Here is a 12,700-nt window from a genome sequence, read left to right as displayed (position 1 = left end):
ACTAGAACTAGGGGGTATTATGGTCATTCAGTTTGGTTGACCAGACCAAAAACATATCCTAGGTTTTGTGGTCTTCACTACACATAATATGTTTTGGCTTGGACCAAGTCTTGAAACCACGACGCGGGTTGGGTTTGAAAAATAGGAAGATAAATACAAATAGTAGTAAATTACATAGGTAAAAGGGAGACAAGGTCTGCGTTTCTTCTTGCTTTCTGTATTTAAGGACTTCCTCTGACACAATAACTTTCATTATTTGAGATTTCATCTTCTTCATTCTTCGTTTAAGAAACATCAAACAAACCCAAAACTCCTAGTAAAAATTTAAAAACTCTCCAGAGATAGATATAAAGATGGCTGTGGGGATCCTTGAGGTTAACCTGATCAGTGGCAAAGCTCTCAAACGATCTGACTTTCTTGGTAAATTACTAGTTTCTCTCTTCTTTCAAACTCTCTTTATGTCTCTTGGCTTGTGTTTTGACATGGTTTGATTTTAATTATGTTTTAGGTAAGATAGATCCTTATGTTGAGATCAAATACAAAGGACAAACTCGCAAAAGCAGCGTTGTTAAAGGTATCATTAACTTACCATTTGCATTTTCTCAGTATCATCCAAATGCCATTCATAGTTTTATTACCATTATTCATAGTTTGACTAGTATTGTTTCATTCGCCAGACTAGTTCTCCATTCTTGTTATTATTTTTAAGAAGATTTAAATCAAAATGTCAGAAATAAAGTAACTGTTAATGTTTTTCTTTGAGGAAAAAGATTGTCACGTGGTATATTTAATTTTGAACTCCCACATGCTAGTGAATTAATAATGGTTGTTGTTGTTGTTTTCCAAATCTACGAGATCTTCATTCATGGGTCTCAAAGAGCATTTCATAATTTAAAAATGCATGTGTTCAATAATGCTTTTACGTTATGATAATGCATTATAACATACAAAATGCATTCATAATTCACTATGGTCTTAGAACTTACAAAAATGAAATCTATATGATGTAACTTGCAAGTTTTCTGTTCTTCTATAGCTTAAATATTGAGAAAATTTGTTATTTGGAGCATTCTTCTGATTTTATTCATTCTACTACTTATTCTGAGATTCTCTGGCCAACCTCATTTTTAACTAATTATCAATACGCAAAACTGCATATTAAAATTATTAATCATAGCATACAACCATAATCAATACAATGATCCCATGTATAGACCTTCATAATTCCATTTTACAGAATCAATAACTAAAGAGATTGACATTTGTGTTATTTTTAATGAAAAAGATGGAGGTAGAAACCCGACATGGAATGAGAAACTGAAATGGAGAGTAGAGTTTCCTGGCTCAGGCACCGACTACAAACTCACCATCAAAGTCATGGACCATGATACTTTCTCCGCCGACGATTTTATCGGTGAAGCTACGTAAGTATCATATTTATACACATTAAATTTTCCTTATGTACTTGCTTGTAAGTATAGACAATAATATGTATGAATAAAAATGAACAAACAGGGTATATGTGAAAGAGCTACTTGAAATGGGAGTAGAGAACGGCAAGATGGAGCTAAGACCGACCAAGTACAACGTTGTTGACTCTGATCTCTCCTTTGTTGGAGAGATTACCATTGGACTTTCTTACTCTGTTGTGGTACTTTCTTTTTCCTTTTATTTATTTACTGTTTTACTCTCTTTTTTCCTAAGTACATTTTACTAACCTTCTTATTTTTATTGACAATCTTCAGCAAGAAAATGGGATGGAAGGAGAAGAATTTGGTGGATGGAAGCATAGCCAGTTTTAATTAGTTTCATCTTCTATAGAAATGGCATGATTCTATTTGTCAGGTGTTACCTTTAGTGTCAACAATATCATTAAGCTTATTCACAAGTTCAAAAATCAATTAACGTCTATTGTATTTTTATTTGTTGTTAGCAATTGTTTGATTTATCCAAATTCGTGTATTCTCTTTGTATCTATAATTAAATTTTAAAGACATGTATCAAAACAAAAGCATTTGGTAACATATTACATTCACATAGTGGTGACATATAAAAAAACAACTCAATTTAGCTGATCAGTTAGTTGAAGAAGACGCTAAAAACCATGATATTAGCTTATCTTGTTCAACAGGCATAAACCTCAGTGATGAAACCGAACCGGGCAGATCGTAAACCGGTTTGATTACTTGAATCAGGCCCTTTAGTAGTGGGCTGCTACTAAAATCTTAGGCCCATCTTGTATTTTGTATATGTATGCGTCTAGATCATAAACCACGTTGATTACCAAAGTTAAGCCGATCAAGAGTGGGCCGATTATAAAACCCTAAGCCCATCTTATATTTTTAGTATATATGTATATGTGTAACTCTAGTAAGCTAAATTCGCCGTCTTCTCTTCATCTTCTTCTGTTATGTTTCTTTGATTTTTCTACTACAATGATTTTCCTGATGGTGTATCTTGAATTTTGTTTGAATATGATTTTTCAAATACTTATGGGCGATGATTATAAAGAGAGAGGATTGAGTGGGGAGTATGAACAAAACTCTCGTGGGAATGGAGAAAACTAAATTCTAATCGAAATTGATGGAGAAAATATATTTTATTTTTTCCCTTTTTCGAACTAGGTTTTTTTTTCTTCATCCCTTACCCTCGATGACGGTCCTTCCAAATGTACACTTGATATGAGCCCTTTTATATATTTTATTTTCATGGTTGTTACTAGTGTTCTTATTTGCACTGATTCTGCCAACCAAAAAATCTTAAAACTTAACAAATCATAATGTTTTTCCTTGAATTGAATGATAATGCAGTAATTACCTATTAAGATAGCAAAAGAAAATTAAGACACATGTAATTTCAGATTCCACTAGTTACCAGTAGACTCAGATAGATAAGATAATAAGATGACCGAGTAAAGACGTGTACGTCTTTTAACTTGAATCCAAAGAGTACATAATTAACTTGCTTTAGTATCAATCCATATGATTAGAACAGGATTTGCAATTTGATTCAACCGTCATCATTCCAAATGTATCATTTATTGGGAAAAAACCTTAATACAATTTATATAAACTTTGCAGGTAAGGTAGGATTAACATATTGAAAAGAAACACACACAAGCTTTTTAGTTAATATATGTATAAGTGAATGATAAGCTATAGAATAATGATTTATTCGACATTACATACATATACACTAAGAGCTGCGGGCTGTTTACTTAACAGAGCCACTTCATGTTACAGTAAAGAAAAAGGATAAATTGAAAAATCTCACATTTGATAGAGGAGCTTTTAATTCACTTTAGACCCTGAAGTTCTTTCCGACAAAGGTTTGCCCAAACTGCCAGTTCGAAGGTACGATGTTCCATGACGTAGAGGTTCTACGGTCACTGGTTGTGACACGGAAGGAAAGTGACTGACCAACGAGAACAGTATTAGACTGCCAGTTCTGTCCCCAGTTCCTAGTCAAACCCATCCAACCAGTCTTTGATCCTCTCACGCTCGTCCTCACGATGTCTCCTGCTCCAGCCACGTTCGTTATCAACACCAAGTTGAAGTAACGGTGACCGTTGATCGTGAACCTTATCCCTCCACTCTTCCTACATGCCACCCTATAAAGAATCCCACATTTCTCAAGCATTTATAGGTCCAATCCCGGAAAATAAAGCTAAGTTAAAACCAAATTATAGAAATAGAATATAAAAAGCTATATAACATAAAAAAAAATTAATAATATGTCACCTTATTTAAAATCTAAAAAAATATTTAGAACATCATCTATTAAAAAGAATAGAGGAAGTAGAATTGTTTTAGTTTCTATATACCTGAAAAGCCGAATGAACCGAAAAAAGAAAATGCATATATTTAGGATTTTAACACTTCAAAGTGTAAATGTGAAGTATACATATATACCTCCGGTAAGAGATGGGGACAATGCCGGCACGATACTCAGCGATCTTGAGGAAAACTGGCATGGCTAGGTCGAAGTGAGCGCGTGGCGGGTTGCACCAGCCACCATTGTCGCTAGGTTGGGCTAAGTTCGGAGGACAAAAGTTGGTTGCGGTTACAAAGACCGAAGGACTGCCTGAGTGACACCACTTAGGATCATTGACACATTTGATTTCAAAGCAAGCACCGCAGGTTAAGCCAGTGTTGAAAAGCGCTGTACTCAGTGCGGCCGTGTTCGTGCCGTATCCTTGACTGTATAGGTTACCGTAACCGCATGCGCCACCTAAAAGAGAAAAACAGAGTGCTCTGTTTTTAGAGAGTTGGTTTGCAAAACAAGTGTTTGAAGAGAATGTACTGACCCATGGTTCCGGAAGCGTCGTCCCCACCGTAGAAAGTGGCGTGAGCGGTTTGCCAAGAGCTGCCGGAGTAGACGCCAGGGATCCAAGCGTTGGTGGGGTTCAAGAGGAGCAAGAGAGGAAATATGGTGAGGAAAATAGATAAATTAGTTGCCATTTTTGTATATATTTGTGAGTGATACTATTCAATGGAGGAGCTAGAGTAAGAAGGATGTAGACTACAAAGCTGAGAGACTTGTTGATGGTGGAAATGTTGTGAAGATGGCTATTTATATAGGTGGAGAGATACTCCAAAGTTAGAGAAAGAGATACTGTTGGCCGAGCTCAGTATATTTAGAAAAGTATCTTTTAACGTATGGTGAAAGATAGGGTTGTGGTTTTGTTTTTATTGAAGTAGGATGAGATCATCAAGACTCTATTGTTCTGTTAGGTTTAGGGGGCGTCTATAAATAATGTAATGTGAGATAAACTCCAAATTCAAATAGATAAAAATGTCAAATGTCCAACCAAGTTCGAAAATATACTGGTCTATGCAGTATAAACTAAGCATAGTTACGTTAGTTTGTTTTGAAGCAAAGATGATGATTGCTTTGTAAACTTGATAGTAGAACTATGAAATAGCGAAACGATATATAATAGAAAAACATGTGAATTAAATAAAATATAATGATGTTTTTACGTCTACAAAATCACATTTTCAATGATAAAAGTAAAACGTCAACGGTATAATAATCACAAAACCGTAACTCTTTAGTAAAATTAAACAAAAACATAACTTGATTTATAAACAAGTTGTTGGTTATGCGTACGGCATAGGTGCCTAAGTTATCAATGTATTAATTTGAAAAGTGCGAAAATCTAAATATTTATTCAATCATCATCGCCGAGTTATATATGTGTACATTCATGAATACTTTCGTAGGACTTTAAAATTACTACATGAACACAAAAAGTGAGCAAAGTCAACAACATATTATATGGTGTTAAGTCTAATGAAGCTCGTTTTATTACTACGATTTAGGAATGACATATACACCAAGGGTACAATCATACAAATGATTACTAAAATCTAAATATTCGATATACTATTCGCTGAGTTATTTTGTTAGCAAGAAAGAAAAATAGTTGGGAAAAATAAAAGTGAGTGAGGAAGCATGAGATGAAAATAATGAACAAAGTGTAGGAAAACAGTTGGGGGGCGGTGAGGGTGGAAGAGCATTAAGGACACTAGGTGATGACAATGCATATGTATGTACCAACCACATCTAGTATATATGCCACGCCAGCAAAAATATACAAAATACATACACACGTGTAATTTTAATCAAAGTTTATAGCTTCTCGTGTATATAGATTTTGTTTTTCTTCGGGTAGATATATGATATTGTGAAAATAATTGTGATTCATATGTCAATGACTCATATTTAGCTTAGATAAAACCAGAATTAAGTGTATACTTGTCCAAAATGCACATGAACGCTTAGAGAACAAGGAGTAGCTTTATCATGAGAACACATATCAACTTGCATGTGAATTTATTATCTACCTCTCCTCTCACGATACTTGCACGTAAGTATTTTCATATATTTCATTTCAATACAAAAAATTTGGTCTAGTCATTTATTTTGTTATGAATACAGATGCCAATAATCAACTTTCATAATACAACAAAGAAAATGTTTAACTCCACTTCGATAATTTTGTCAAAGACGACAAAACTTCTCGACTAAATAACGGTCCATCTTATATTCTTAAGATTTACACCCAAAAGGTCCATCTTATGTGTTTGAATCTATAATAATTTGATCCATGATAGACCGGTTAAAATGGGAAGTTGACAAAAAAAAAATAGACTGGTCAAACAACTTGACGTGTGCTAAAAAAGCCTAAACGATTTGTTTCGCAGTTCCGTGTGTATTAAATGCTGTCAGTCTATGGAAGTTACATACGTTCATGTGAGAAAAATTATGTCAAACAAACAACAAATATAAAGCACGAAAAACAGATCGGACATAATGATAGAAAGGACCAGAGCGTGTACGTCATACCGTACGAGTCCGTATATTACCTTCAGGTAGTAAAAACACGTTGCGATCTAGCTAGAGAGCTTGACGAAACATGAGCTATCACCTGATACTCAGATAACTTTATGCATCAACAAATGTTTCTGTATACTATACAAAACTTTCTGTTTACGATCTACCAGCCCAAGGTGTTGCGCTTTACATACAAAATAGCATCGTCGATTCAACTTATACAAAATGGTTTTTTCAAAGGAACCTTTTGATTTACATTAAACATGGTGATACAAACGCATGAGGCATGATATACCGTTTTGACTTCAAGAAACGTACGTAAGAATCTTTTCTGATTGTTTTGTCAACACTTATGTGTGTGACTGAAACTGAAATAATGTGATAATCCAATAATTAACGTGAACAGTTTATATGTATGTCAATAACCTAGGCGTATAATATAAGTAGGTATTGAGTTAATTGTGAACTACGAATGAAGCAACACTGACATCATACAAAATGATTTGACAAAGAAACCTTTGGTTTAACTTAAACATGATTACTTTTAAGTTTTAAACACGTCCGTCTGAATCTAAAACGGAGGGTTAATTATAACTAAATTTTGACCCGCACTTAGAAAAGGTGAATTTATTTTTAAAATCAAATATTTATTTTCTTAAATTAAATAAATTATTTTAATATGAATTTCTATATAAAATAGTATACATGTCTGATACGAAACCAAAATTTAACTATATTTCATAGATAGCCGAGAAGATCATTTTTTTTTATAACCAAAAACTGAAACCGAACCTAAAATCAAATGGGTACTTGAATTTTTGAAATACAGATATATACCCAGAAAAAAATAATTACATTTAATTTCTAATTACATTTACTTTGCTACTAAACAAAACCAAAATCCGAAATAACCTAACTGAAACCAAACTAATCTTTGTAAATACATGAAAGGTTTCAAAATTTCTAGAAACAAAAAGAAGAACAAAAAACCAAAATACCCTACCCAAATTGAATATTGAGGACTAATAATGCATCTACATTTAAACGGTGCGAAGAAAGCTTTTTGTTTATATAAATTATTTAACTCTTTTTAGTAGGATTACATATGTAGTTTGTATATGAATTAAAATATAATCAATGTTTCATATCCAATCCAGATCTATGGTCACGAACCAGAAAACATGTTAGCCATATATAAATTATAGAATGACTTATTTCATTAATGTAGCATTCTATCAGATGTTCGACCAACTTGATATGTTTCTATAAAATTTGGATTTAATGAAAACCTATTAATTAAAATCAGATAAACCCTAAAAATCCACTATTAACTCATGAACATACATTGGTTATCTCACTAAAAACCCAGAAATCTGATATGTTTTTAAAAGAAAACTAGATTTTAATCCGCGCTTTCAAAGCGCGGGATTATATTTTGTTGATAAAATTATTAACCTGTTTTTTTAAGCGCATATATTTACTAAATAAACATATAATCTTATATTTTAATACACGTTTGTATATCTATTTCAAATTATAATTTTGCATACAATAAAATCCCACACTTTAATTTTTAGTTATTTAGAAGTGTAATAAATTTTAGGTAGTGAATTTTTTTTGCCTGCACCATAAATTAAATATTAAAAATTTAGAAGCAAAATAAGTTTTTATAAATGTTAATCCTAATTCTATTATTACCTTAAAATTTGAAATATTCAATCATAAGTTTGTGAGTAAAATCTGAAACTTTCTTTAATGGTGATAGATATTTAGTTTTTAAGTTTGTATTTTTTTTTGGTCATAACCCGTGTCAAAACACGGAATCATAATTTAAAACTAAAATTTGTGCCAAAATGTGAGATTTTTATTCATGAAAATTCAATATTGAAAGATATGAGGTACACCTGATTATATATATAATAAATTATTTTATTAGATGATATTTTGACATGTTCCAAAATGCAAGATCATAATATTTTTAAAATGTCATTTTAACCCATACCAAAACGCAATATCAGAATATTTTTTATCAAAGAGGGGACCTTTACGTATTTATTTAAAATGCTGTTATTGATTTATTAAGTTTTGTGATTTTAATGAAATGAAATTTATTGTATTTAGGTAAGATTTAGGTGTTTTGATAGAATGACACATATATTTATTTCAACAAAAATACAAAATAAACATATTCAAATGAATACATATATGTAATAACTATGCATTAGATTAACACTACACGGAATTTATTATATGAAATTTGCTGACCCATTATACAAAATACATTATAAAATAGTATATAATCAATACGATATATCTAACATTTTCAAAAATAACAAAACAAAGATTTTTACTAAATTTTGGACGTGTGGAAATGGAACCAAATGCCGTGTCACTAAATTTTTGTAGAGGGTACAATATTTAAACTATTGTTCAATTTTAAAATATTTAAGATTTTTAATATATTGATAATTACTTGTTTTTAATATTTTTTTAATCTTTAATCTTAAGATATTTCTACTATATGTTAAGCTTTAAAATGTAATGTTTAATATATGTAATTTGAAAATAATAGATTACAAAAAAAAATTGTATGCTTTTTTTATTCTTATTAGATTAATGGTAATTACTATTGTCAAGTAAAAAAATTTATTTTTTAACTACATATTAATTACTATGATCTATACATACTATTAATTTAAATTGTACGTAATTTTTTAATATTAAATAAAATATTAACTACTATAACTGACCGTATGATATACATTATATTAGGCTTTAGATATATATATTACCTGTCAATTTGAAAACCTTGAAACATTGAATCCGATATAGTATTAGACCATGATGGTGTAAGTTTCGATACATAAAACCCACATACAGCTATCTACTTTATAAGCAATGAAAAACAAATGGTTAATGTTTTTTTTTTATGGACAGAGAAATAATATGGATTGGTGATGTTACGATCGGCTAAAATGATTTGGTTGAACGGCAAAAGACAAATGATGCAACAGATTGTTTTTTTTTGTAACTTTTTTTTTCTCTTATTTTTCACATTATATGGACAGATTGTTTGTTGGAAGAAAAAGAATATCATGGAAATATATATATATATATATTTACATAAAATCATAGCTTACAAATAACCCACTGACAAAGACTTGTAAATATTGTTGAAACAGAAAGTGCATTAAAACAAAAAATCTTATGTTTTAATAGTATAGATAACACATTAAAACCGAGTATAATTAGGAATATTCTAAGGATATACATTATGCGAGATATATTAAGTTACAACAATCTATTATTTTGAATTTTGATATCTATTAAGTTACAACAATAAAATCATTTGGTTATTCTCGTTACTTTATCAAATATTGTAATTTTTATACGGAAGTTTATTCATAATATAATATTTTTATATCCAACTGTTAAACAAATTTTACTGAAAATTATTAAAGTAATGAATTAAAAAGATATGATAGGTAGTTTATGGTTTCATGTATATAAATAAGCAATTGTTAGTGTTTGAGCTTGCACATAACCGAATTCTTGTAGCACTTAGATTATAGCCAAAGTAAATACTTTAATCCAAAACCAAACAAACAAAGAAAAAACAGTTGACAGAGTCGTGTATAAAATATTGTAGCTCGAGGAACTTGTTAGGTATTGTGTGATCACAATTTTCAATGATCATTTGATTCTTTTACCTTAATTACCCCGTTTGAAACAAAGGTTTCAAACTTTTGATATATATCATACGACCTGTTATAGGAAAGATATATCTATTGTATAATTACACATGGTTAATTAAAAAAAGAAGTGGAAAAAGATCACACGAAAGTAGGAGATGATCTGCGATTTACTATAACAAAATAAAAGCATTTGATTAAAAGCATAGATTAAAAATAACTCAGTAGCAGAAAATTGTAAATACTTCTGAAACAGGAGGGCACTTCAAAAAATTGCCTTCTGTTTTAATAGTATAGATGAATTAAACTTCTTATATACTTTATATAAGTAAATGCATTGTATTTATGTTATGTATTTTAATATAGATTTGTAATGATCAATACTATTACAGTCTTAATATAGATAAAAAAAATTTGTTTAAATGCGTACAATGTGTCTAGGTTTACTAATAAAATTAAACTCGTGATTGCTGGAATGATTTTCAATAGTCATGTTTTGGTTTTAGAATTTATCATTCACATTCTCATATTGGGATCAATAAGGGATGTGATGGTAAGAATTTTTTTAATATATTTGAACTAAGAATTATCCGGTGATGGTAAGAAGTGTTTTAATAAATTTGAACTAAGAATTATCCGGGCTGTATCGAATGATGTTGAATTTAAATGAGATTATTTAAATTAGATAGACTATAGAACAGTTAGAGAAATATAGGGTATGACCAAAATATTGTTAGTTAATGAAAGGGTGCAACAACCTTGAATAAGTAAATTTTTTAGAACTCTTTCTCTTTTATTAGTATTGATAGACATAATCAGGATTAGCAACCAAAGGTCCATAACCCATCTCTAACATTGGGGTATAAAAATATTTCATAACCCTGCAAAGTCCAAGAATGACCATACCCAGTTTGTTTACTATGTATGATGATGTTATTATAGCTATATGATTTGTACACGAGTGAGTGGCTACAACCTCTCATGAAATGGCTAAGTGATGGTTTGATGTATAATCAAATGGAAACCACACTGACCGTTGCACGATCGGTTAATTCGGTTTGGTTTATGTGTTATGCTAAGAACAATCAAATATCTTTTCAAAAAAAAAATTCGGTTCTCAGTTTAAATTGGTAAGGAATTTCCAACTCTATCTATCGACCTAGTTAATTGAATCGCTGTCTCGAATTGAAATCGCGCTGGCCTATAAATCGTACTTGCTCACACTCTCAGCATTAGGTCAAATGGGGAAGCTTGGGAAGAAAGCTAGAAAATTTGCAAAGAAGAATCTTCAGTCTGTTCAGAAGCGTAACAGGAAGCAGAAGCCCTTTCTCAAACGCAATTTCGCTAAAAGGTAGTTTCTTTATTTTTTTATTTTTTTGGTTTCCCTATCTGCTTTGTAGTTTGTTAGTTGTTTCCATGATCATAGAGACTACTTGCTTGTTATGTTAGTGGAGAGTAAATTAATTTTATTTCTTGCGTTTCCCTAAGTTTTTTTTTTTGTGTGTCTTCGTAGCTCCTTTGTTAGGTGTTCTTATAAGGCCATGTTCGTTTGTACATCAGGAAGATGCATCCAGATGGTCCATCTAGATATCTTATCCAAATGTTCCATCTGGGTGTTGTTCGTTTCTTTATTTTGTTCATGCATCCAGATGAATCATCTGAATGCAACTATGCTCGTTTGCTTTTCATTTTTTTTAACTTTCATCTGCATCCAGGTAGACTTGTTAATAAAATGACTAAAATATAACTTTTTACGTTTCGGCGGAAAAATAGCATTTTTATGGTTTTGGCGAGAAAATGCGTTTTTTCGGTTTTGGCTGGAAAATACGTTTTTCCGGTTTTCGCGAGAAAATACATTTTTCCGGTTTTAGCGGGAAAATACATTTTTCCGGTTTTGGCGGGAAAATACGTTTTTTCGGTTTTGGCGAGAAAATGCGTTTTCCGGTTTTGGAAGAAAAATGCATTTTTCCGGTTTTGGCGGGAAATAAAACCGAAAATGCGTTTTCTAGTTTTGGCGGAAAATTTTCATTTTCCGGTTTTGGCGGTAAAATTGCATTTTTCAGTTTTGGCGAGAAAATGCGTTTTTCTGGTTTTGGCGGGAAAATTTCGTTTTCCGGTTTAGGCGAGAAAATTATGTTTTTCGGTTTTGGCGAGAAAATGCTTTTTTTTTTTGCGGTTTTGGCCGGAAAATGTTTTTTGGAGTTTTGGCGGGAATATGCGTTTTTTTTTTTGGTTTTGGCGGGAAAATGCGTTTTTTTTTGTTTTGACAAGAAAATGCGTTTTTTCGATTTTGGTCGAAAAGTTCGGTTTTACTGGTTTAGCCGAAAAACGTGTTTTTATGAAAATGTGTGTTTTATGTTTTTTTTTGCAGAAAAATGCATCTTGTGGTTTTGACGGGAAAGTGTGTTTTTCAGTTTTTGCGAGAAAATGCATTTTTTGGTTATAGCGGAAAAATGTATATGCAAAAAAATAAAATTTACAGTTGAAAATAATATTTTGATTTTAAAAGATCATTTTTGTCATTTATCATTTTGAACTGAACTAGATGCATCTGCATTCAGATGCACCATCAAGATTCATCTTCATTTGGGTGAGAATTTGAGATGAGTTTTTAAAAATTCAGCTGGGTGATCCATCTGGATGTAGCATTATAATGCACAAAACGAACA

At 31.2% G+C, this 12,700-nt stretch overlaps 2 protein-coding genes and 1 non-coding gene across 3 annotated transcripts; 2 read left to right on the top strand and 1 right to left on the bottom strand.

Annotated features, from left to right (window-relative positions):
* The first annotated feature begins 188 nt into the window (after positions 1–188).
* Positions 189–2,024, top strand: LOC106449220 (16 kDa phloem protein 1). Its single transcript, XM_013891015.3, has 5 exons — positions 189–420; positions 509–574; positions 1,286–1,424; positions 1,516–1,651; positions 1,746–2,024. The coding sequence occupies exons 1-5, from the start codon at positions 354–356 to the stop codon at positions 1,800–1,802; spliced, it is 465 nt and encodes a 154-aa protein (XP_013746469.1). The 5' UTR covers positions 189–353; the 3' UTR covers positions 1,803–2,024.
* A 470-nt stretch (positions 2,025–2,494) lies between these two features.
* Positions 2,495–2,690, top strand: LOC125608464. Its single transcript, XR_007339357.1, has one exon. It is a non-coding gene; the product is annotated as a small nucleolar RNA snoR125 (small nucleolar RNA).
* A 466-nt stretch (positions 2,691–3,156) lies between these two features.
* On the bottom strand, positions 3,157–4,684 carry LOC106449221 (expansin-A16). The gene is made up of 3 exons (XM_013891016.3): positions 4,307–4,684; positions 3,912–4,230; positions 3,157–3,610 (listed from the first exon to the last, which is right to left on the bottom strand). Exons 1-3 carry the CDS (start codon positions 4,458–4,460, stop codon positions 3,301–3,303), a joined length of 783 nt encoding a protein of 260 aa, XP_013746470.1. The 5' UTR covers positions 4,461–4,684; the 3' UTR covers positions 3,157–3,300.
* Positions 4,685–12,700: the final 8,016 nt, after the last annotated feature.

The sequence above is a fragment of the Brassica napus genome, chromosome A4 (genome assembly GCF_020379485.1).
Source record: "Brassica napus cultivar Da-Ae chromosome A4, Da-Ae, whole genome shotgun sequence".
In the NCBI taxonomy this organism is placed as follows: domain Eukaryota; kingdom Viridiplantae; phylum Streptophyta; class Magnoliopsida; order Brassicales; family Brassicaceae; genus Brassica; species Brassica napus.
This window is presented reverse-complemented; position numbering and strand designations above follow the sequence as displayed.